At 31.1% G+C, this 27,480-nt stretch overlaps 2 protein-coding genes across 5 annotated transcripts in view; one reads left to right on the forward strand and one right to left on the reverse strand.

Annotated features, from left to right (window-relative positions):
* Positions 1-3,786, reverse strand: part of LOC130897623 (DNA-directed RNA polymerase I subunit RPA2) — a 49,222-nt gene extending 45,436 nt beyond the window's left edge. Inside the window, exons 1-3 of one of the 4 annotated variants that reach the window (XM_057806562.1) lie at positions 3,535-3,786; positions 3,256-3,352; positions 2,839-3,168 (exon numbers count right to left, since the gene is read on the reverse strand). In XM_057806562.1, coding sequence (XP_057662545.1) covers positions 2,839-3,168; positions 3,256-3,324 — 399 coding nt within the window. In that variant the 5' untranslated portion in view covers positions 3,325-3,352; positions 3,535-3,786. Of the gene's footprint in view, positions 1-2,838; positions 3,169-3,255; positions 3,370-3,402 lie in introns of all 4 variants that reach the window. The other 3 variants (XM_057806563.1, XM_057806561.1, XM_057806560.1) reach the window with 3 other exon arrangements.
* A 1,894-nt stretch (positions 3,787-5,680) lies between these two features.
* Positions 5,681-17,452, forward strand: LOC130897627 (ADP,ATP carrier protein). The gene is made up of 4 exons (XM_057806570.1): positions 5,681-6,033; positions 13,439-13,700; positions 13,766-14,000; positions 16,730-17,452. Exons 1-4 carry the CDS (start codon positions 5,874-5,876, stop codon positions 16,973-16,975), a joined length of 903 nt encoding a protein of 300 aa, XP_057662553.1. The 5' UTR covers positions 5,681-5,873; the 3' UTR covers positions 16,976-17,452.
* Positions 17,453-27,480: the final 10,028 nt, after the last annotated feature.

Consider the following 27,480-nt stretch of genomic DNA (forward strand, 5'->3'; position numbering starts at 1 on the left):
ATATGTCATAGAAGAAAAAATTAAAAAATATCAATAAAATCATATCCTTTATTTAACTAACTAAGAAAGAAAAACTTTTCAGTGTTCGTACCGAGCATACCTCGAGGATAGTTCATAGGTGTGAGCGAACGTTGAAGCCGTTAAGCACATAGACCTTCAGATAGATACGTCCTTCCCCACTTGACGTTACCAAAGTCCGATGTTCTTTGAGAAGCCGATCAGGCGCATTGCCTTGAACTCTTTGATATCGTTAGGCAGGGTGTGAGGTTTAAACCTCGCCCATGTGAGTGCAGGGCACTCACAGATGATGTCGTGTACAGTTTCGTCCTCCTCCATGCACCAGCGGCACTCCGGATCATCCGTGATGCCCATGGTGTGAAGGTGACGTCTTAGATGGCAGTATCTGGTTAGAAGTCCGATCACTAGTCGGATTTTTTTGTGTTAAATAGAAATATATATAAGTTTCATAACAAATTTTTTTTACAATATTTCAATAGTTGTATCAAAAATTTTTTGAATCCAGTACCGAAGACTATTCGAGACAGTTCACGAATAGGCCCGAGCGCGTGTCAAAATGTTAGTTTTTACTCAATACAGTAAGTATACGGAGATAATAAGTACAGTATTTTAATCTATTTAATTTGGTTCCCATTGTTAAATACTCAAATATATATTGAAAATGTCAAACCTCAAAAGTTATCTTACTTGTTTTGTACCATTATGTACGAATATAACTAAAACTACTCCAGAAAAAATGTTTTTAAATGTCCCCCAAGATGAAAAACGCCGAAACAAATGGTTTCAAGCAGTGCACCGAGATAATCCCAAAAAAAAATTTTTTGTGAAGATCATTATAATGTAAGTATTTTATTAATAAGTATTCTTATTATTATTAATTATTACTTATCTAAGTATACAAATCAAATAAGTAAAGTTCAGTCGATAAATTGTTTTAACTGGACTCCAAATCATAACCTTTAAAATCATAGTATTAAAAAGCTTTTTATTGATAATTTAATGTACTTTAATAATAAATTCATGTATATTTATTCAATGATTGGGATTCAATTCGATATTTTTATAATTTTATAACTTATACTTATAATATACTATATTAATACTATACTTATACTACAATATAACTTTATAACTTATACTAGGTTATTTATTGGACTAGAATAGAATTTTTGAGGTTTATGTAATTGTCATTTTTCTGTTCTTATAATAATAATTCTTTTCATTTATGTTTTTATTCTAGCTGAAAACTTTGGCACCTCGAACTTCAACAAAATTGAACCGAACGTCATTTTTTTTAAAATTCTTAACATAAATAATCAACATCAGGAATATTGTCAGATTTTGCCTTTATAAATCATTTGTCACACATAGCTAATCTAAATTAACTCCATACTCCATACAATGTTCCCAGCAATGTTCAATAAGTTTGATACCTTTTTTATAATAAGAATCGTCAGCTCCTCAAAATAGCCATTAACTGCCAACATCATCTCTTCATTGTTGGAAAATCTTTGACCACCAATCCGAGAAGGCTAAATCTGGCGATAGGATGCATGAGGTAGCAATTCAAACTTTAACTCATTAATTTTGGCCATTGCAATAACGCATGTGTGAGCTTGTGCATTGTCTTGATCAAACAACACTTTCTTCTTAGCCACTTGCGGCTGTTTTTGTTTGATTTCTTCACTCAAACATTGCAATAAGTTCGCATAATACTCGCCGTTAATAGTTTTCCCTTTTTCAAGATAACCAATGAAAGTTGCCTGCATATGGAACAGTCTTTACCTTCTTTGGAGCCGGTTCTCCCTTTTCAGTCTACTGTTTTGATTGTTCTTTCATATCCATGGAAACATCTTCATGACACTGTTTTTGTTCCATTGTGAATCAACGTGCCACCCATCTTGTGCACAGCTTTCTCATGTCCAAATTTTCAGTTAATATGCGATGTAATGCACTTTTTGAAATGCCTATGATGTCGCGCACTTTCAGTGGCCAATCATCCAGTACTGCTTTGGGATTTTCTTCAGCATTTCTGGAGTTGTGACCTTATTTGGTTGACCACTGTGATGCTGGTCTTTGCAGGTCATATGGCCTCGTTTAAATTCTACTACATAATATTTTACTGTTGATAACAAAGGAGTAGTCTCACCCAGAGTAGAATCTAGTTTAGCTTCAATATTGGTTGGACTAAGGCCTTTCAAATAAAAGTATTGTACCACATAACAATGACCATTTTTTCCCATGTTTACAAATTCACTAAAAATGTTCACTTTTGATGACTGCCAAACAAATACTAAACTACTTGGCATCTTCAATTGCAAAATAACTGCTGTATAGATTGTGTACTTTCTTTACACAGTATACAGTGGTGTTTTTAAAGCAACTTTCACCATCCCTAGGTCAGGCCAAGTAGCATGTTTATTTTTTTATTTCAGAGTTTAGATTTCAGGTTTTGTTTTATTCTGTTTTTATTTACAATATTACCATCTATTACATCTGTCTCACTGATATCTATCTACCTTCTCAATGTACTCCAGTACTGGGTAACACTAAGACACTTAACAGAGGTTCATATATTTTTAATTAACTCATAAAAATTGGAAAACGTGGGTATGTTTAAATATAAAAAATTCCACATATTCATAAATTAAAAAATAAAAAAGTTTCTCGCTGTTTCCCACTTTCCCTTAGATAATTCTGGACCACCTTGCATGTATGCAAATGGATTCAAATTTTCTCGTAATGATAATCATGTGTAGATGTGAAAAATCCCATGCTGATTAAAAAAATATATTTAATACAAGTAGAAAATTAACTCACCTTTACCATAACTGGTATTTCTCCCAAGTCTTTAGTGAATGATTGTTGCTGTTCTCCATCTATAAACCAATCAACATCCACAAATAATTTTCCTTTATAAGTATTGGAACTTTGTCTACAAGTCGTTGGATAAATGGTCTTATTCTTAACTAGCACCATCTCAGGGGGCACCTGCGGTTTTTGAAAAGAATAGTTGCTAATTGCGAGTTTGATTTTTCTATCATCTAGCTTGAATTCTACAGCGTTTAAATCGTTAATAGCATCGGCTAGACCTTCATTTACCATATAATTAAAACTTGCTATGTGAGGTTCTCCATTGCTTTGTAAAATCTGAAAACTTGTGTATTATTAAAACCATAACCTTAAAAATAAACATGTGCATGTATACAAATAGTAATTATCGTATAAAATACTTGCAGTGTTCTGTTTTTCCGGAGGATTTCCAAAATATGGATTTGTTATATATTTTAAGGAAGGATTTTCCATTTTATTTGCAGTTAGTTTATTATAACACCTAAAATTTTAAATTAACTGCTGACGAATATTATTACAATGATAACATACTAGTCTTTTATTATGAATAACGATACCTTTAAAACATCACAGAGATACAGAGAATATTATTTGTATCACTATATACAGCCACAACAATAGTTTTCAGAATTTGTTAACCAAAAACTATAAACACTTGGTTACCTGTCAATTATTTGAATTGGCGGAAATTCATAATATGTATAATTAGTTGCCTACATATAAAGAAGAAAACGTTATGTAATTTAATGATATTTTTTGAGATTATGTAATAAAATAATTATGTGCAGAAATTAAATTGTATTGTATCAAAAACACGAAAATTTCAATTTTTTGCAAATTTTCCAATGTATTGAACCCAAGGCATTTCTCCGATAGATAACCTTCAATCAGTCAATTATACCAACAGAAAAACTCGTGGCAACATACATGTGATACTTGTTACCTATTTTAGTTTTTCAAAAGTCAAGGTTAACGTTTAAAAAGATTTTTCATTGAACTTCACTTTAAAAAGGAGATTAGTCCTCTGTCCTATTTTCGACATTGAAATAAATTGGGAACAACAATTGAACACGTGGATTTTTAGAATTCCATTAAATTTTATCGCTTCGGCCGAATGCAGTTTAACAGTTTTCAATTAACAAATAGTGGCTTAAAATAAAAAGAGGACAGTTTCTATTCAAAATAATGTTTCTTTCTATTCTAACAAACATTTTTCATGAATAAAAAGGATTTTGAACTTATGAACTTTTAAGTAATTTTCAATATTCCCGTAATGTTATTTCTCCGCCTTAAGAGAAATACCCAAGAGGTATAGACACATGGTTATATTTCATCATTTTTATTGTGTAACTAAAAAGATATCTGAATGTTTAAAAACCTCAAAATTGAGTGATATGTGTCAATACATTTAGCCAACTTAAAATAGGCATATACATACATATATTGAGATTCTTGATATTTAATTGATATATATATATATATATATATATATATATATATATATATATATATATATATATATATATATATATATATATATATATATGTATGAAGTAATGGATGAAAAACTAATTTTTTGTAATTTTAATATAGAATAATTTATTACGTCCCACAACAGTTTTATCACCATTGAGACAATAGGTAAATTAGAAAATCTAGTACCGATTCAAAATATGAATCATTTTGTTTACCCATAAACTAGTATTTAAGGTTGTATAGAAATTGCAATTCACAAAAAATATTTTAATTATTGAAAATGTATTTTAATTCAACAAAAAAATCTACAAAATTCTACGTCATATACGAACGATAGTGCTGACGTCAGTGTACAATAATTTACAGTGAAATAATAGATTTGTGATAAGTAAAATACTGATGAAGAAGGGTCACATTGAGCCTTAAAAACAAGAAAAATGCTAGGGGGATCGAAAATTAATCAATTGAAGCAAATTTCCTACGATGGTCAGATCTTGAAATTGAGTTTATCACTTAATTCAAGCATTACAAACATGAAATTCCCAATCTCTAAATAATGTTATACAACGCAGACATTTTGTGACGTCACTGATCACTTCCCGAAGCATTTGCAGAGTTGCCATAGTCGCATTATATTAATGATAATTGAATAAATAACATGGGAGTAAAATATGTTTGCCCTGAATATATGTAGTGAACATGTGTCGTTGGAATTATATATAATATATAGAAATATATGGTTTCCCAAAAGAATATCGTGGAAAATTATTAATTAAGACCCTTATATGTCTATTTTACTCAATAAATTTTGCTGATTTTAGGTCTTAATTTATTGAAAACGTATTTTCACAGAAGTCTAAGATTTTTCAGAGCAATTTTGGTCTATCCAAATGTGTTTTGGCAGAAGCCTAACTTTTGTTCTTCTTCAATGTCATACGAAAGTATCTATATTGTGTAACTTATAATCTTCTATAATTTCATTCCCAAAGAAAATTTTCCTGGGTTCATTTTAGCAGATTTTCCGAGTTGATCACCTAGTGAAAACAATGTAATTTCATTCTGCTCTGACTACTTGGTGATTACTCGTGAACCATTTTTCTGAATGATCGTGTTGAGATTGATATAAAACGAATTCACATATCCTTGGTTAGGTTAAATAATATTGGTATTTTCCTGATTATAATTAATATTTTTTAGAATATTACTATGCCCCATTTGAATGAATTGAAAAAGGTATGTCTAGGTAAAGTTACGTAGAGAAGTTCAATAATTCTGGTAGCTATACTAGTATAAGTGACCTAATTTATTAATTCTGAAGAATAATAGTCGACATGGCAACTCTGTATAAATGTCTACTATTCTGGGATAGGAGCACTGGGAAAGCACATGACCGACGCGCGGTGATGACAATCACCAACGCCTAGCCACCTTCTCATTTGCAGTTCTGTGCGCGGTCTGTAAAGATCCGAAACCAAGAAGTCTGCCATATTCTTCGAGGAAATATTTAAAAGTAATTAAACACAAACATGTCTCTCGCCGATCCAGTTGCTTTTATGAAAGATTTCCTCGCTGGAGGTATCTCAGCCGCTATTTCGAAAACATGTGTAGCTCCAATCGAACGTGTAAAATTGCTTTTGCAAGTACAACACATTTCCAAACAAATTTCTGCTGATCAACGTTATAAGGGTAAGAATTATTAGTTTTATTGTATATATTTTTTAATGACAGGAGCTGCCAGTTACGGCAATGTCCACTTTTTTGTGACAGTGTTTGATTTATTAAGCGATTACATAATCGAATCGGATTTTTTCTGAAAGCTATAAAACCCCTTAGTTTTGTGTATTATTGATGTTTTTTTCATTAAATTGCAGTTTTTAATCTTTATAAACGTGTTTGCCAATTTTTTTTAATATTCACAATTTATTCGGTATATTAAACGATTTAAATATGGGTTCAAGGTTATAAAGGAGTAAATGCGTTTAAATTCCAATTTACACTAGTTTCGATTAAAATTTTACTACTACAATTGCATAGATAAATTAAATGATTAGAAAAGAAGAATCATGATATAACAAGTTGGATCGATATGAGACTACCTTACTGAAATTGTGCCAAGTACAAGATTTTCTAGGACACGTGTAAAGACTTATGTAAATGTGTATTTAAAGCCGATTCATTGGCGTATATTTTTGAGAAAATTAAATTTTGAGACTTACATAATTCAGTTGGGCAAAGTATACATGACAACCTTGAATTTTTAGATAACAAGGACTATCTATAATAGAATCTTTACTAATTTATCTAGTTATGTATGTTCATACAAAATGAATCTGTTTGTTGAACAATCATTAACCTGGGACTAGCCGTTGTCGATCGCAAATCAATAAATTTTTTTCAAAATCATACATATACCTATTTATCATTGAATTTTGCTTAGAGAATTTAATCATGAAAATATTAATGTTAGTTACCACGTGGCTTCTTAACATAACCTTGCCATTCCAATACATACTTCGTAGCAAAATGGCGGATATTTAGACGAAGAAAACGTTTAATAATGTTTTCCCAATTTAAAAATAAAATTGTATGTGTTCTATGTATACATAGAATTTGTAAATAATATATTAGGGTTTTGTAACAACCTTGAGTTTAACACTTTAACTTGTAGTCCCATATTGTATATACTCTGGTTATGTCATAAGTACATATTTTTGTAAGGTTGACGCACATCTTTCATAATTTTTATCTAAAGATTTCTATTAATCTCATTTTATACAAGTGCAAATAATTTAATTGTGCTCTAAATTGTCACTAAACATATATAAAGTTTTATAAACATGTCTTTGGATATTGCCCGTTTTCGATTCCACAATTCAAAATTTGGTTAAAAAATGTAACCTTTAATTAATAAATAATTTTAACAATGCCTCTTTCTAACTTGAATCAATTTGGAGGAAAATATTACTACTTTTAACTGAATGAAATAACTGCTAAGGTAACAGCACCAGTAGCAGACAATGGAGACAGTGAGGATATTTCTTGAAAAAAAAAACAATTTTAAATAAGAAAATTAAGGTTATTTTCCATATTTAAGGCAGGGCTATTAGGTAGTAATTATTAAGTAAACCGAAATTATTAAAAGTCTTGAAGCTATTTATATTTTTTCATATTGCTTTTAAAAGTGCAAATGGTCCTATACTAGATATGGCATGACCAAAATCAGACATCACAGAGTACCAGTGGTACAGTCTGTTAATATTGCTAAACTAATAACAAAATTGAAGTAAATAAAATCATCCATTCCATATTAAGTTAGGTTAGGTTAGTTAGGTTCAGACACAAAAATCTCAAAAATATCTATAATAAATTTAATAAAAACCTTAAAAGAAGGGTCTTTGTGTAGAACTAAAGCATTGCAGCATAATTTTATGTTAGTTCTTATAAATTAATTTTAATTCATTCCAAAACAGAATTTTTTGCAGTAATGTGTGTTATGCAAATTGGATGTGGTACGTGAAGTGTGCCCTGATTTTAATCAAACTTCTTTGAATTATAATACTAAAAAACATTGGAAGAATTGTACCTATTGGATGAGATGATTACCTTCAATTTAGTATATAGACTTTGGATTTTAGATATATAGATAACGGGTGTTACAAGTTGAGCTAATTTGCAATTTTACCCAAAATAGAAGTCTGAGGAGTATAATAATACTGAACCCTAAAATTTCCCATTGTTTATTTCACACCAAATCAAAAATTGATTTAAAAAAAATTTATTTAATTTGAAATTAGTTAACAATAGCTTAAACCTAGTGGGATACAAAAACCTTTCCAAATATTATAAATTATATTATAAACTAAGTTAAATTAACCATTGAGACTTGTTTAAATTTACCTAGATTATGGTACTGCTGTTTACAAAATGTTTATTTCACTACTTTTCTAAAAAATATATTTCTCTGTTAAACTCATACAAAATTGTGAGAAAACCTTTTTACCTTCACAGGATTAGGTAGTCTTCCCAAAATGTTCTTAAAACTAACATGTTTGATAACTTCATCATCTGCCAAGAAAGTTGTATTAGTAGAATTATGAGACATAACTGAAATGAAGTTCTTATCATTCACACTTCCTCGACAAATTGAAGCATTTTAAAGCACTTCACTGACAACTTCTTTCTTTTAACAATAATATCTTCATGACTTGAACAGTTTGAATATACATCCTGGAAGCGCTGCCAGGTTTAGGTAGGCCTAGTGATCAATGCTTTTTCCAGTTTCAGAGTCTTTATTACCTGTACAATAAAAAACTGCTGACTTTGTCATATCAGAAGTGGAAGTCCTAGCTACTATGAGGTGGTTTGAATCATATACTCTGAAATGATGCCACTTAAATATTTGAAATGACTATGACCTGTTCCCAATAACTTTGGAGCACTTACTCAAGATTCAGAAGCTTTTTATTCCATTAACTTTATTATCTACGTAGGTATGGAAGTCTTTGGCAGTTTCTAACTAGATATTTCTGTTCTCTTTGACTGCATGGGGCCTTACTGTCCCGCCTACACCATCGACAGCACCTTTCCCGTGGCTTGAAGCAAAAAAGGTCCATTCTATTGCCATTTTGAAATCGGCTTCCATTTTACAAAAAGCTGACATCGAAATCTAATCTAAATTTGTCCAGCACAATTATTTTCATTAGTTGCAAAAACCCATACACAAAATTTACTATGACTTGTGTCATTGATTACCACAGCTTAAGATTTTGTTACTTTCCTTGGCAACGAAAGAATAACATGTGAAAATGCCTACTTGCTGATGGCTGCAGTGGGCTGATTGAATTTAGTTGAAGTTAATGATTAATTTTCAGCAAAGTCTATTTGAACGATAGCATAAGTTTCATCACAAAGTGAGAACGATTACAACCATTCCCGATCACCATTCTCCAAATTAATAAAAGGTTATTCAAGAAAGCACGACTTCAAAGCAAATTGAGATTAAAAACAACTTAGATTTTTACATGTCCGAAGTAAGAAGTGTAACTATATGTGGAAACCCGGACTGATTGCAGCCCTCAATTGAGGTTGAAGGTTGAAGAGTGTAGTTGTTCGTGGTTTGGTTTGATCCTGTTATGCATGTAAGGTAATGGAAACTATTGAATTTGGATATAAAGAGGCTTATGGTCTAATCAACACATATAAAAACTAAATGTTTTGAAAATATAACCAGTCAAAAATCTGTTCTATTCTTTTCGATCTGTTTACCAAATAAATAGAAAATACTATTTTCCAAGAGTCATATAGAGACAATTACATCATTCAATATAATGAAGTGATGACAGTGCAGTTCATACACCTTATTTTCTTATAATGAAACTTGATCATGATTTTCTAAATGATTTTCAATCAGCAAACATGTGTAGAATCATCCTGTTAACAAATATCTTGGATTTCCTCATAAAACCTGAGAATATTTTTAATGTTATTAGCAGACATATGTAGACACCCTGTTAATATAATAACTATCATTTTGTTACAATTTACTGTATTCAGCATTTTTCCATTTATTTAATGTTTGTTAATTCATTGATGCAGTTAGTCTTCATTCTATCACCTATTGTTGTAGTCATTTGATTTAAACAATTTTTAGAAGAACAATCAAAAAAATAATTATGAAAGTTGGCATGTTACAATATGATAATGCAAATCGTAGATATTTTCCAACGTAATTGCTTCTTTTAAACTACCAGTATATACAATTAATGAGATTCCTCCTTTAATCTATTTTTCCAAGAAATCTTCTTTTCTTTGCCAAACGGAATTACAAGGTCACTTGCTTTTCTTGTTGACGATGTTGAACATTTGTTTAATATGCAACTTCTGTTTGATATATTGCAACATAAATATGCCAAGAATTTCTTGTGATTTTTGGGGAAATACGTTACTGCTTTTGAGATGCTTTCTAATAAAAAGTTGATATTAATGTGGTTATTACAAACACACACATTATGTGGCATTTGAGAAACGGGTAGAACATGTTTTGGACGAAGGGAAAAAACAAAGACTTCTCTAACTTTATATCAGGATTTTTCAATTTAAACTCATGAAAAGTTTCATTCGTTGTCATTATTACATGCTTTCTTTTGCCAGTTTCCTGGTGCTTGACTGCTGATAGTATCATTAATATAAAAATCTGTCATGAACACTATCATGTTCATTTAACAATCGATAGGGTGTTCTTTAACTGCACTCACTTGGTAGGTTTTTCTTCAACCTATTTACTGCTTTTCCAAAAGATTGTTGGTATTTGTACTTAACTACCTATCGGCGAGATAATCTCACATAACTTTCAGCTTTAAGTTTTTGACGATGTTTTCTAAAGACTTTTTACGTTTATCAAATATTAACTATGGAATTTCTTCTTGTCACTAACCCGCTCTTTTAGCAAATCTTCTTGATACTTGTCTTTCTTTGCTTTGAATCGCTCCCGATAAGCTTTCATCAAAATTTTCTTGTCAGTATGTGCCTTTCTCTAAAAAAAAAAAAAGGATACGAGTAGCCTTAAATTTACGAGGCCTAATGGAAACAAATGTTGAAAATCTTGTACTATAATTAGTTAAAAAAAAACAATTAAACAGTATATTAAAGTATAGACTTAAGAAAACAGTATTCATACAAGTTTTAGTTATAATAAACTCAATATAAAATCTAGGCTATATTTCCGAGGAATCATACTTGTACAAACAATTGATATAATTTAAGTAATTTGTAAAAAGAGACCTTAAATATTAATTTACAAAAATTGTAACACCCGTTACTGTGTCGTTATTTAACACCAGTTACCTCATTATATTGTTTAAATGTGAATATTTAATAATTTAAGGCCTTGATGCCAGATTATGAAATTTATGTTTAAAAAAATCTCAACAACGAAAGACAGGTTAATTTTTGTTCGGTTCTAAGGTGCTTACCAGTTAAGTAATTAGTGTTTGTGCTCAGCATGTATAAACACCAAGAAAAACAATATATCTATCAACTGAATTTACTGAACACCCTGTTTACACCACCACTAAACCAACACTCACAATTACACTGTCTGACGCACGTTTTGATAAACAAGTTATCATCTTCAGACACCGAAGGTTTTCAAAACGCGCATCTGATAGTGTAATTGTGTTGGTCTAGTGTGAACAGTGTGTTCATTATGAATATCACCAAACGGTACCAGAAAATTCCAACTATTATATTATATATAACTTGTTTAGGCACTTCTAGTATCAAATAAATTATAGTTTGATTAATTTCTACTGCGAGAACATCCAGTGATTGACATCTGCCATTTCAATTAATGAGCTCATTATCACAGGTTAATTTTATTATATTTATATACCTATATATATATATATATATATATATATATATATATATATATATATATATATATATATACACAACTGCATTTCTTTGATTGGAGTAATTACTAAATTATTTTAGGTTAATTTTACTTTATTATTAAATGATTTTGTTGTGCCATGTATTTGCCTTAATCTTGAAACGATGCAGAGAATGATCATGAATACGACGCGTTCTAGACGTTCATATTGTCAAAAATGTACCCCAAATTTAAAGCTGCATAGAATGAACGCCAACATGACGCTGGTTCGCTAGTAAACATAACCTTAAAAGTACATGTATATCGGATGAAAAACAGCTGACGGAACTCTGAAAGCTTGGGCAACAACCAAGTACTTTTCAAGCAGAAACTTATGCAATTGGAAATTTCAATCTACAATCGCGCTTTTTCTGCTTTCTGCTTAATATTAGAGGGTCATACAGAAAAGGAAAGGGTTAGTTTTGTTTAGTGCTAGCTACAATGAAATGTTATATGCACTATTTTCTCCTTTCTTGCGAGAAATTGCATATTATTGCATTGCTCCATTTCTAACGGCCTTTACTATGTAATATCACAATTCCTTGAATTCTGATAATTGCCATATAATTGATATTTTTGATAACTTTGAACTCTTGAAAACGTTGATAAAATTTTATCTATGTTAAATTGTACATTCCAAGGAAAGTAATTTCATTTTAATTGATAATGATATAATTATCTTACGGATTTCAAATATTGATTTTACTCATCCACATTTAAAGATGTTCAAAATAAAAAGAAAAGTTTTGAGACTGAAATTTTTATGTAAACAGAGTTTTATGTATGGAACGCTTCAATTATTTTGGAAACGGCTTGTACGATTTTTATAAATTTTTGTGCGCAAAGGTCTTGTAATACTGCTGGTATCTACATTGTTGTCAGATCTTACCTTTCTCCAGAAAAATAATGAACTTTGTTATTTAAAATTTTCAGTATACTAATTTTTAATTGATCCTTACCAAGTTTGATATTTATTTTATCAAAGAATACCAAAAATAATTATATAGCAAACAACTTTTGTTACATATTTGAACTGTACTCAAACGAGTGTTGCATAGGTGTAGTTGCCAAGTTTAAATTCGGCCAAAACCACTTGTGAAGGTCATTTGGTTAATCTACGGGATATATTTTTAGACCTCTCATTCAATCAGCTGACAGGTATTATGTAAGGGATATATTAACATAAAATTTTATAATTGTACAGAAAATATTGCACTGCACGAAGTTTGGACCAATCTTGAAAATAATGATTAGTTATGATAAATTTTTTGGATTTGCATATATTAAAAAAAAGTCTATGCAAAGACATAATTTGAATTTCAACAATCAATATGCTAATTGTTGGAATAATGTTGATATTTTAACTTTTTATACCAAAATTTTCCGCTTCCTGAATTCTGCCACCCTGGGCTTTTGGTATTTGGTAATTTTGGTATCATGAACCAAGACATAAGCGACTAGAGCCAGGCTACCGATTAACATACCTCTCGGTATACCTGCGTTCACGCAATAAACAATACAAAGGTGAACTTTCTTTTGGGACATCTTATATAGTAGACCCGAAATCAAATATACACCAAAATATTAATAATAAAACAAATATAGATATTTTTATAGTTTGTGATATGCCTATAATAATATTCTTTATCGTTTATCCAGGTATGGTAGATTGCTTTGTACGTATTCCTAAAGAACAAGGTGTACTTGCATACTGGCGTGGTAACACCGCTAACGTCATCCGTTATTTCCCCACACAAGCACTTAACTTTGCCTTCAAAGACAAATACAAGCAGATCTTCTTGAGTGGCGTAGACAAAAAAACACAGTTCTGGCGTTACTTCTTAGGAAACTTAGCTTCTGGTGGTGCTGCCGGAGCCACATCTCTCTGCTTCGTATATCCTCTTGATTTTGCCAGAACCAGGTAATAAAGAGATAATCACATTCAAAGAACCATCTCCATTTAACAAATGAATAATTTTTTTATAGGTTGGCTGCTGATGTTGGTAAAGGAGCCGGTGAACGTGAATTCAGTGGATTGGGCAACTGTTTGGTTAAAATTTTCAAAGCTGATGGTTTGGGAGGTTTATACCGTGGTTTTGGTGTATCTGTACAAGGTATCATCATTTACCGTGCCGCTTTCTTCGGTTTCTATGATACTGCTAAAGGTATTTTACCTGATCCTAAGAACACACCTATCATCATTTCATGGGCTATTGCACAGGTGAGAAATAATAAAATTAATTATACCCTTTACTGTTTTATCGAATATTATATGGATGAACAAACTACCCCAAAGTTAGTACTGATGGATTTAATTCCTTCGTGTTCCCTACAACTGAATCATATTTGTTTTTTTTGTCTGCAAACATATTTAAGAGGGCTTTAGCGAGCTTTGTATTTGATTGCTAATGATAAAATCTGTTAGCTAAATGCAAAATTGCGATAAATTGTACTGTCGGCTCAAATATACAGGGTACGGTGTGCCAAAACAAACTTAATTTTTTCTTAGCTAGAGTGGATTCCCGATTATCCGAAATTCAGTAATCCAAAAGTCCTCTTAATCCGAAACTGAAATAAGGATGTTTTTAAGTATGAAAAAACGAAGACAGAATAAAAATAATTAGTGTATCAATAGTATCTTCCGAATACAGTAAAGTGTAATGAACAAAACAGAATAATATTCTAAACTATACTAGTTTAAAAAAAGTCCGTTACAGTTTTTTGATGAAAACCTACTCATGCGGCAAAGTCTCAAAAACAACGTATCCGCTGGGGTCAAGATTGACTGTTGTTCAACATAGCGTAGTGCTATATCAAAGGCAGCCGCGGCGTCCGAGTAGATACCCTGTCGTCAGCTTCATCTTCACTCTCATCTGATACGTTGTCTGGTTCTTCAAGAACCACATCAACAATCTGCTGATCATTTAAAATTTAATGATCGTTATCTTCAGCTTGTAGTCACTCTTCCACATCATTTTCATTAGCGTTCTCACAGCCAGAAATATTTTGTAATAGCTCCTGCACCTGTACAACATTGTTTCTGTATGCTTATTGATTTGGGGTTTCTTCAATAAATTATGTCTTTCATATTTACTATTATCTTGAGCTTTTGAAATAGTGAGAGTGTTTCATTTTCATCTTCATGTATTCGTCTCAATAACTTTCTTTTGTATGAGCGTTAAAGATGCTGCAGTACATGTTGATCAATGGACTGGATCAATGGGGTCACGTTGGGTGACAAGAAAACGGCCTTTATATCTCCATAAACTAACTCGTCATCCGAGGCATTGTCGAGAAAAAGTAAAGCACGAATAAGCAACCCATTTTCTTTACAAAATCGAGTGACTTTGGGAACAAATTTGTTATCAAACCATTCCTTAAGTAGCTCTGAAGTCATCCATGCATTTTTTGAGTTATTATAGATTACAGGTTAGGCATTTACGTTTAGGTCCTTGAATGCACTTGGTTTTGATGATTTAGCGATAACCATAAGAGGTAGTTTATGATTTACTGCAACATTACTACAGGCTAAAACTGTTAATCTTTCCTTGATTATTCTGAAACCTGGTACACTTTGTTCTTTTTCAGTAGCCAAACTTTTTTTGAAAATGCATTAAAGCTAAGGCCAGTCTCATCAGCATTATATGTTTGCTACGGTGAATAGTTCCCTGCAGCAATCAGGTCGGCAAATGTATTTCAATATTCAGTTGCAGAAGCCTCATTAGACGATAGGCGTTTCCCAGTAATGGAAAAGTGACGTATGCCATGACGTTTCTTAAAACAATCAAGACAGCCTGTACTAGGAGAAAAAGACTCGTCTCCGTTGCTTAATTGATTGAATTGTAGAGTTTTTTTTTTGATAATGCGCCCACTAATCGGGATACTTTTTCTTCTCTCTTGAGAAAACCAAACAAACAGAGCATTGTCAAGTTTCTTCAATGATGTAGTTATTACTGACGACGAGATGCAATACAATTAGTCTTTGAAGAAATACAAAACTGTTCTTCTGATCTGTTTTTCTTGAAGTTAGTGATTGTGGATTTCCCCGATTCAAACTTAACAGCCAATTTTGAAACACTTTTTATTTTAACGTTTTAAAAAAGGTTTCTTCACTACCACCCTTCCAAAAAAGAGTTTCTCTCTATGTTCTTTTCACTGTAGAAGTTCTCAAAGTCAGATCCCTAGATTCATTGATCTCAGTTGCTATCTCTGTGCTCATAAGTCGTCGATCATTTCTAATTTAGTGGCAATGGTACTCTTACTTTTGCCTAGACTATTAAGATTGGCTATTAGAGTCTGAATTTGTGAGAACGAAAAAAAATTTTGTATACAAACTTCACAAAAATTGTCTTGGCCCAAAAAGTTTAAATCACATCACGTTCTTAGTCTCTCGGGGCTAACTGGGACTAAACTACAATCATAAACACGACCTTCACTTGACAATAAGAAAGAGAAATTTGTTAACGTGTATTAATTTTGAAATTTAATGAATGGATTATGGGTTGAGCAAAAAACTTTTGATCAGTAATGTGTAAACATGTAGAGTTCATGTCAGATTGAGCCATGGTGATACTGAAAGAGTTTGGGAATTTTCAGTATAAATACTAATTGCATATTTTAAATGAATTCACATTTTCGAGCATTTTCGAAATATCACTGTTGTATGAAAATCAGTTATATATTTTCTTTTGGTGACAGAGTTTCACAATGAAAGTATTTGAATCTGATTGGAGTAGTACTTTGGAGACACTCGTTTTCTCTTGTGGACACGCTACTGGTTCCTTGTGGACAGTACAACAGTCAAATCTACAAATTTGTTGTTTTTATTAAAAATTTGTAATAACAATCAATTTTATTTCATATGATTTTTAACGCAAGTACTAAAGTTGGAATATGTATTTTTTTAATAGAGATTTTAGATATATCCCCTTGATGAAATTATTTTTTTAGACTGTCACCACTGTTGCCGGAATTATCTCGTATCCCTTCGACACTGTCCGTAGGCGTATGATGATGCAATCTGGACGTAAGAAGGCCGAAGTTGTCTACAGAAGCACAGCTCACTGTTGGGCCACCATTGCCAAGACTGAAGGAGCCGGCGCCTTCTTCAAGGGAGCCTTCTCCAACATCCTTCGTGGTACTGGTGGAGCCATTGTACTGGTTATGTACGACGAAATTAAGAATTTAATAATGTAAATTTTTGTTTTTCATTAATTCAGGGATCGCGTAATTTTATCTACACTCCACTTTAGGAAAATATTAGCAAAATTTGAAAAGCGACTCCCGGCCGCGCTCTTTCAAACCATTCCGGAAGGAGGCCGACTATCTTGAAGATGGTTCAGCTGTCACCTCCATCCATTGTTGAGCGCGGCTCGGAGAACCATGTAAATAGCTGTAAAATTATTTATTTCCAATCTTAATTTTGAATTTATCATAAGAAACTTTTCGATCCTTCGCCCGGGCGAAATTCTCCGGACTCTTTTTGTCAAACAGTATCGCAAATTATGCGATTTTTTTTCGTAATTTCCTCGTAGATTTTAAATTGTAATACCTTTAAACGTGTACGAATTGATCGTTATACGGTTGTTTATTTTCATTACATGTAAAAGAAGTAATTATTTAAATATCGTTTCATCATGATCATGGTGGTTAATAAAAAACAAAAAAACAGGATTAGTTTTGTTTTATTTCTTCATTATTCGTAACAATATATTGAGTTTTTATCAAACAAAGAAATGATAGCTCCAAGGGAATTACAAGCAACCTTTTTTGTAAAAAAATTCTTAAACTACATTTTTGATCCCTTTACTTTTTCTAAAATTTGGCATATATTTCGAGTTATTTGCAATATTCGAAATTTTGAAAATTTCAACAAAAATATATCGCTTAGCGGTCAAAATTTTGATGTTAACTTTCACTGTATCTATAAAGCACCCTGAGAACTATCTAAATCCAGAAAATCAGCGACTTAACTAATTTTCGTGGGTCAGCTTTGATTTCTGGACTAATCTGTAACCTATGGAAAAAGAAATGATGAATTTAACAAAAGCTGGTGAAGAAAAACTCAACACCTTCGAAAAAAAAAAAAAAAATACAAACTAAAATAGTTGGATGACGGACAATATAGAATCCTTATGAACAATAAAATTAGAAAAATAATGAATGAAGGAACTATCACCAGATTTATAAGGAGGACCAAAAAGCCAATGAGAAAGTCAAGTAACGAACGATGTGAACAAAATGGGAGTCCGTGGATGGACAGGGAAAAATAGAAAAAAATAGCAGGAGAAGCCAAAACATGCAAGAATCTTTAGTTTAAAAAAAAAATAAATAAAACGAAGGTTCATTCACAGGGCCTGATTAAGCTGGTGGCTTGGGGGGGGGGGCTATAGCCCCAGGTCCAAGAGGGCCCCATCATTTGGAAATCATTCTGTATTTTTTGACGTGTTGATACCACAAATCTAACGTATTGATATTATTTTGTGAATTTTTCCGGGTTTTCGAATTCCTTAAGGGGGCTCCGTCAATATTTTAGCCCCGGGCCTTATAAATCTTAATCCGGCCCTGTTCATTCACCATATGAAACGAGTCAAAATTGATCGGTTACAATTCCTATTGGATTGTTCAACATTTTATATACTTATATTTAATTTTCGGTACTATTCATACTAGTACGTAGGTATTTGTTGGTAAAAGAAATAAAAACACCGCGACAAAACATTGGATATATTTGAACTTAAAATTTAAAGTGATAAAATGGTGTCTAAATATAAATAATTCTTAATCATACTTAACATTAATGTATCTAACTTAAGCTCGTATTAATATATTCGTTTTATATTTTTATCATTTTGAGTAGAAAATATTCCTAATGGTTATGGAAATTATTTCAACCTCTATTAGAACATATTAATTATTAAAAAATTTCTAATTTATGAAAAAAAATTTAAGCTAATACATGTCGTCGCTGGTAAATCAAACAGGCATATGGTGCAAATAATGACTTTTTAATATGTTTGTATCAAAAAAATCGTTTTTAGACGACGTCATCTGAAAGTTGTTCGTTCTGTATTCATTTACATACCGAAAGTTACTTTTTGACCCCTAAATTGAAAAAATCCCAAAAACTTACTTTGGTATGACATAAAAAGATTGAAGTAGATAGAGTAAATAATATTTTATGATCTCTATCTTAATTATCGAATTATGAAATGAAAAGGATTTAAATGTTATTCCACATTCTCGAAAATGATTATCATATTCTCAAGCTCTTCAACCCTTAAAACTACCCCTAAATTAAAACAGTAAATATATATGATTACACATTTAAAAAAAAATTTAATTGTAGAGTAAGAAATCACCATTTATTGAATAAAATATAAACTGTTCTGGAAAAAAATTAATATATTTTTTTCATTATTTGTTTTTTTAGCTTAATGCATTACTTTTATTAACATTTAAAAGTAGCCAATATAAATACGAAACTGTGCACTCATTATTTTAAATAAAAACTTGACTGATGCACGTGCAAAGAACTTATTTCTTTCACAATTATTCCAACAGGAATTGATAAAATAATGAATACTAAAATAAACAAATAATGTTGATAATAATACTATTTACACCCATAAATTTATTGCAATTATTCATAACGATTTATTTAAAATTTAAGTGGTCACTTAAAGTCAATTTTAATTTTTTAAATTAAATTATACGAATTATAGTATATTAAAATCTTGGTAGAATATGAACGAGTTCCACTGCTTAAAATATTATTTATGTAGGGCAGAACTAATTAGTAATCAATATTTATGTAAAAAATACCCCCAACAAATGGGCTGAATTAAAAATTGTACTTTACATAATCTACCAGTTAATTTGGTGACAATTTGAAAGATTATTAATTAAATTATTACGACAATAAGCTTAAAAATCTACCAGGTATAATCTGAGCAATATACATTCATTAAATGTGTTTATATATACAGTATGGTGCAAATGAAAGGAATAAATTCGTTATTTCGTAAGCCGGCGACTTTAAGGAAAAAACCTGAAACCCGTTGATTTTTATTTTAAAACGGGCTATTCGTAAGAATACCTTTTAATTTTTGTCGTCATCTATATGCGCGTGATGAAGTCATCGCTAAAATTTTTAAATAAAAATGTGGGTGTTGTGATACGTTATTTGAAAGGTCTTTTAAATACCTATTCAGTCATATCAATATGTACAGTAATTGATTTGCGTATTGTCACAAATATTTATGAAATTTCAACAGTTTTGTTACTAAATTGGGTAATTATACACTTTCACGGTCCCCTGGTTTTTTGGCTCTAGAAAATCGAAAAATGGATGGATTTTAATGATCTTGGTCTCAAAATGTTCCATTTTACGGCGGATTTATAAAAAAAAAATAGTAGAAATAGCTGGAATGAAAATTTCTCATAGTTTTACTGTTTTAAATCGCAAAAAAAAACGGTTTTGCAAAATAATCCTTTACAAAAAATTATCTCATTATCAGATAAAGTTCTTATATTTTTTTTTGTATTCTACATAAATTAATAAACAATTTAAAAAAAAATCCAAAAAGAATGATTTTTTCAGTTTTTATAGCTTAAAATGAAATCGATGAAAAACAATCAATTTTCGTGAATAGTTTCGTACTATATTCTTCAATGTTAATAGTTTGCATTTAAAGTCATGAAACTGTAAAAAATATTTATTTTTTTTAATTTTCGTATTTTTTTTATAAATCCGCCGAAAAATGGAACATTTTGAGACCAAGATCATTAAAATCCATCCATTTTTCGATTTTCTAGAGCCAACCTAACCTAACCTAACCTAACCAAAAAACCAGGTGACCGCGAAAGTGTATAATTACCCTTTTTTTTAATAGAATACATTTTAGGCTGTAAAATACCGAAAAATTAACTTTTTTGAAATTTTTTTTTTCAAAATATTCATTTTTTTATGTAAATTGCGAAAAAAAAATATACGAACTTGATTCCACGACGTCAGAAACAGTTACGAAGGATTATATGTAGAAAGTCATTTTTTTTTGCATTTAAAGTCATGAAACTGTAAAAAATATTTATTTTTTTTTTAATTTTCGTATTTTTTTATAAATCCGCCGTAAAATGGAATATTGTGAGACCAAGATCATTAAAATCCATCCATTTTTCGATTTTCTAGAGCCAAAAAACCAGGTGACCGTGAAAGTGTATAATTACCCTAAATTGTATTAAGAATTGGTATGATGTATTTATTAACAAATAAAAATAAATTTTGTAAAGGCCGTCACTGATAATGAAACGTCTTATCTACCTACTGTTTACCATTTTTAAAAATCTAGTTACCTTATCAACATCAACATTAACACGAATTCAAAAAGTCTTTGTATCTATCAACATGAAGCTGACTGAAACGCAAAGAATTGGAATTCTAATAATGATTGGTTGTGGAGATAAAGCACGTACGCAGAAAGAAGTATGTACGTTATTTGATAATAAATACCCCAACCGAGAACCAATTTCACAATCCACTATAAGCAAAATTGAGAAGAAATTCAGAGAAACGGGTCATGTCAAAGACCTCCCTGAAGGTAGTAGAAAACCAATATCAGAAAACAAACAACTAGATGTTCTGTTAGCCTTTCAACATAATCCCCATACCAGTTCACGGCAAGTAGCATTAGATAATGACATGGACCATTCAACAGTTTAGTATAAGAGCTTATGGAACATGATTTTGATGGAACAAAATAACAGAGATCCGATGTTTTTAAAAAAGGTTCTTTACTCGGATGAAGCTACATTTCTATTAAACGGTCATGTCAATCGTCCAACTTATCGGTACTGGGCTACAGAAAAACAGAAATGATTTATGGTTGCAGCAAGATGGTGCGCCTCCACACGATGCTGTATTGGCGCGCAACTATTTGAACAACGTCTTTCCAAATCGGTGGATAGGTCGAAGAGGAACAATAGAATGACCGCCTAGGTCACCTGATTTGACTCCTCTTGATTTCTTTTTATGGGGGATACTTGAAAAGTAAAGTGTACCAAAATAGACTACAAAAAATCAATGAACTCAAAGAAAGGTTACGTATTGAGTTTGCACAAATAACTCCGGAAGTTATAAAGGAGGTTCGAGAAGAATTCGTGGCACGTCTTTAGGTTTCGTTGTATTAAATGAGTATTAAATATTTATTGTAATAATAAAATTTTATTAATTTTTTAAACAAATACAAAAATCAATTAATATACATATTTATATGGCTGAATAGGTTTTTAAAAGACCTTTCAAACAATGTATTACAGCACCCACATTTCCATTTAAAAATTATCCTTACGAATAGCCCGTTTTAAAATGAAAATCGACGGGTTTCAGGATTTTTCCTTAAAGTCGCCGGTTTACGAAATAACGAATTTATTCCTTTCATTTGCACCATACTGTATATACGTTTCTAAAGTATATGTGCCATAATATGTATATATACACACAAGACAATAGATTTGGGTCTCTATTGCTGTGTACTTTCACTTTGTTCCAGATATTCACACTCCGAAATTTTCATTTTACCAAGTAGAAAACAATACCATTAGTTTTTGGACCATAACTCCTCCAATTTTGATGCTATTACAACTTATAAAAAACCATTTTAAAGGTAATTGAAAGAGCTACAACTTTATTTATTACGATATATAGTGAAAAACCTTTTATTCTAAAACGGTGAAGGGTCAAAGGACAAGAGAGAGACTGCGATTGCGCTGCCGCGCGCTCTTTAAACAATCATATCTCCCTCAATTTTTGTGTGACAGAAAAAACAACTAAATTTTTTGTCAGAAAAAAAAACTACATTTTTCATTATTATACTTTTATACGTATCTTTCATCATTTTTGAGATGTTATAAAAAGAAGGTGTTTTTTTTTGAAAATTCGAAAATTCGAAAATTTTTTTTTCTTAAAATCTTGATTTTTTTGGAAACTCTTAGAATCTATCAAACTCTTTATATTAAAGTTAATTCTAGACGGAATACGATTAATTTTAGTTTTGGTGGAAATGGCACTTATGAAACCATTTATTTGAAAACCATTAGATGTTCCTCTTATCTGCATTACAGCTCACTCATTTTACGTGCAAAAGACTTTTAACAGTGCCCATTTTAAAGCTTATCTCAAGCACTACAAAACCCTATTTCATCGGAATGCAGAAAATGTATCTGCTCGCCGCTAGATGGCTTTGAATACATTGATTGGATTTCAGACAAAATAAAAACGGCTTTGATCTTTAATATATTGCTTAATATTGCACATAGAACACTTTATAAAAGACCGACTAGTTCATTTTTTTACCTGTAACAATTTTTTTATCATAAAATTTTCGTTAAAATGCATATTTTTGGAGATATTTGCAAAAAGCCGAGGAAGAACGCGGAAAAATTCCGAATTTTCAATTACTAATATCTTGAAAAGTATTGGGTGCTTTGAAAAACTTTATGAAACTTTTTTTTCTCAAAATTAGGCCTTCTATCGAGGTTATTTTGAAAAAAAAATATATATACATCACCGGGATCATTTTCACTCTAAGATGAGCATAATTCCAAAATTTCATGCAAATCGGTTCTCAGTAAAAAAATTCGGAACAATAACGCTTCAACAATGACTGTACTAATCGACCACGGTTAGTTGTTTGTTAGGTTACTACCACTTCCATAAGCATTATTCGTCTAAATTTTTTTCATTCACTAGCTGACCCAACAAACTTCGTAGATAACGCCTAAAGTCGGATTCACACCACATACCGTACCGTGCCCGCCAGTGAGAACACTCCCATTGAGATCCCGAGGCAGCAGTTGGTGTGAATCCGCCTTAACAGACGATTCTCCAGTTTTTTAGTTTTTATAACACTCACTATTCTATTTGAGACGCCGGTTCTACCAATAAGAAGAAAAAGTTAACAATTATATTATATCAAAAAATGAACATTATGAAATACCTAAAATTCTTGTAATAATCAATAAAAATTACAATTTCACATTTTCATACGTTTTCTAGATTAATACAACAAACAAATACTTAATGAGTACCCCTGGGATTTGTTTATGGTCATAGCCAAACCGAACCCTCTAGCATAAATGAGTCTCAAACAGACATTACTTATTTAATGTTATAGAAATTTGTGGCTTTTAGACTTAGTAATATTTTAGATGCACATCAAAGAACCGTTTACATTTCAAGTGACATTTTCCCACAGACAATTCGTGTTAGATGTTACCATCGCATAAATATTGACAAATATTGATTGATACTAACTCCACTTTATTATATATGCTAACTTCGGCCAATGATTTTTTTAAATTATTTTGGATAAAAATAGCATCGATATTTTTCTTGTTTTAATGTTACGAAAACTAATTTGTTTTCGAAAAAAAAAATACCTTTCTGATATTTTTATTTGATTGACTAGACTCATTATGCGCATTAATGGACAATAAACTCCTTAAAACTTGTTGTTGTAGTTTTATTTCATACGAACGGCAGTAAAGCCCTCATAAAATAAAAAACACAAAATTGACTACATCTCAAACATGTAGGGTTAAAAACACTGTATTATAGAAGTTATCATTGAGGTGAACCAAACGGACGTTAAATGGAAAATATGACATGCTCAGGTGAAAAATATGGATCTTGGAGTTATGCCTGTTTGATTTCACAGTAGAAACACCCTGCTGATAATATAAAACTCACATAGTTTTCCAATATCATTTGATTGTTTATTTAATCGAATAAAAATACGGAGTTTGATTATTCTATACATATATAAATAGCCAACATCCATGAAACATCTGGTACATTTATTTTATCTAGAACAGTACATGCTTGTTGTAGGTACAGGGTGTTTCGGGACTTGATGCGAAAAATTCGGGAGTGAGTAGATAATTTGTAAATAAAGCTGTAACATGAAAAAAAATTTTTATAAGTATATTTTCTGAATTATACATTCGAACATTATAAATTTCGTACTCGACGGAATAAATAATTCTACACTACCATCCGTAACTTTTACTGGGACAACCTGTACAATCTAAAGAGAGCAAAAATTGATTTTTCAATAAAAAGATCTTCTTTGTTTAACTCGATAATATTTATAGTTTAGGAGATTTTTAGATCGTTATATTTGTCAAGGAAACCGTTCGCCATAAAGAGATATTCTGAAGAAAATTATCATAAATTGTTATTAATTGATTTTTCCGTTTTATCAGCCGTACTTGCGGTACTTATTTAAATTAATTAATACAATGATAATCATCAATATTTAATTGCGATGAAAAGCGTCTCAATTATAAATGTTACCAAGTAAGAGCCTCGCAGCTAAAACTAAAGCAGCAGCTCCAGGCTACAAATGTTGCAAACAAAGAGTCACGATTTTGACCTGCAGTAATGCTACATCAAACCACAAAATGGAACTGGCAATGATAGGAAAGACGAAAAATCCTAGGGCGTTTAAGGGAATTGCAAAACATGCTCTGCCGGTAAAATATTTCAATCAAAAAAGTGCATGGATGAGCAGTGACATTTTTACAGACTGGTTTTTCAAAGAATTTGTACCATTGTCAGAAAAGTATTTAAAAGATAATAATCTTCCTCGAGTAGTTTTACTGCTAGATAATGCCTCAACTCATCCTGATGCAGAAGATCTTAAAGATGGGGATATAAGAGCCATGTTTCTCACTCCTAACGTGACTGCGATTTGTCAACCAATGAACCAAGGTGTTTTGGAAACACTTAAAAGAAATTATCGGAGAATGCTTCTTTCGACCGTCATATAAGAAATTTAGGATGGCCAAGACCTAATCAAGAAGTTGAAAACCATAAATTTGAAATGTGTGGATTATTCGATTACAAGTGCCTGGGACAATGTCGGGGCACAAATTATTGTAAGGAATAAGCTGTTGGGTGAGAAGCATACCAGATGAAATCCAAGAAAATATTTTGCCCTTAATTCAACGTATCCCTGAAAGTGAGGAAGCATCTTTGGTTGAAGTAGGAGAGTGGCATTCTGGAGATAACCAGTAAGAAATTACCAACGAAGAAATTGTCACATTTGTTAACAGTGATGATGCTGAAGATGTTGAAGAACCTGAGACTGTTGAGCCCCATAAAGTAGAACATAAAGAAGGAGTAAAAATTTTTAAAGCAGCCATTAGATACGCTGAACAGCAAGAAGAAGTCAGAGTTGTCGACATTATGATGCTCCAGAGATGGCGAGACTTGGCAGCAAAGCAGCGGGAAACATCAGGACGGCAGACAAAAATCTCTAATTTTTTTCACTCATTCTGAACTCTCCCTTCTGAATTATCTATACAGTACATAAATCAATAACATTAAATTGATTCGTAAGGTTATTTTAGTTGTTTTATATTCCATGTTTGATATTTACAGTACTGTATGTAATTTCTTAATCTGTAGAGTTAGCGTATACTGTAATGTAGATTTTCTTTTTTTCGTGAAATTGCTTCAGGAACAGTACCTGCGTATTGTTCTTGTACTTTATTATTTTTCCTTTCTATTGTACTGTATTGCTGTATAATATCATGTTTACTTTCTAAATATACAATAAAAATATTACAGTAACAGTGCAATACATTAAACCTATTTTTTATTGAACCCTCCCTATTATCCGCCATTTTACTATAACTATAACACACTTCCGGGTATTCCTCTGAACTTGGAAGAATATTCCAAAATTATGCCTTTTAGTATAGTATGTAGTACAATTTTTTATTTATTGATTCATTAGTTATTCAAGGAATATTTGATTGGGTTTTAATACCTCCTGTAAGTATTTTCAATGTAAAATTACAATTTATGATAATTTTCTTCAGAATGTTTCTTTATGACGAGCGGTTTTGTTGGAATGTATAACGATCTAAATATCTACATATCTCCTAAACGAATTTTATCGAGTTATACAAAGTGTACCTTTTTGTTGAAACATCGATTGAATAAATAATTTTTGCTATCTTTAGATTGTACAGGTTGTCCCTGTAGAAGTCTTGGATTGTTAACCATTAGGCATAAGCCGCCCCTGGTCTTTATCCATAAAAAATTTATAATGTTTGAATGTATAATTTAGACAATATACTCAAATATGAGTTCTGATTTCGCAATTTTGAATACCTATAATCTTAGAAACGAGGTGTCGTATGAAACAATCTTTTTTATGCCACAACATTATTTTCACGTCATCTACTCACCCCCGAATTCTTTGTATCAAGTCCCGGAACACTCTGTATATTTAACAACATTTTTTTGAATGTTCTATGAGAACAGTTCGTTCCTTAAATATTAAATTAGTTCTTATTATTATTGTCAAAATAAAACAATTTCGTACATCAAGCAAAGTTGTTTTGAATAACGCCCGAGACATATTCGTAACGTATTTTGTTAATCGAAGAGCTTCCGTTGGGATTCGTTTCAATGTAGACGAATGTCACTTGTTTCAATTTAACAAATTGTAATTTTTTATTAAATTACAAGTGATATAATGGCAAACGACGTTAACATTAAAAATGAAGATATGGTAGTAAAATTTAACATTATTGGTACTGATGAAATTGGACAAAAGCTTACAAGTTTAGACTTGAATTGGAACCTTTCAGATGTTTCAAGTTTGAACATTTTGAATAATAGTTCAATT

This window comes from Diorhabda carinulata, chromosome 8 (assembly GCF_026250575.1).
Source record: "Diorhabda carinulata isolate Delta chromosome 8, icDioCari1.1, whole genome shotgun sequence".
NCBI lineage: Eukaryota > Metazoa > Arthropoda > Insecta > Coleoptera > Chrysomelidae > Diorhabda > Diorhabda carinulata.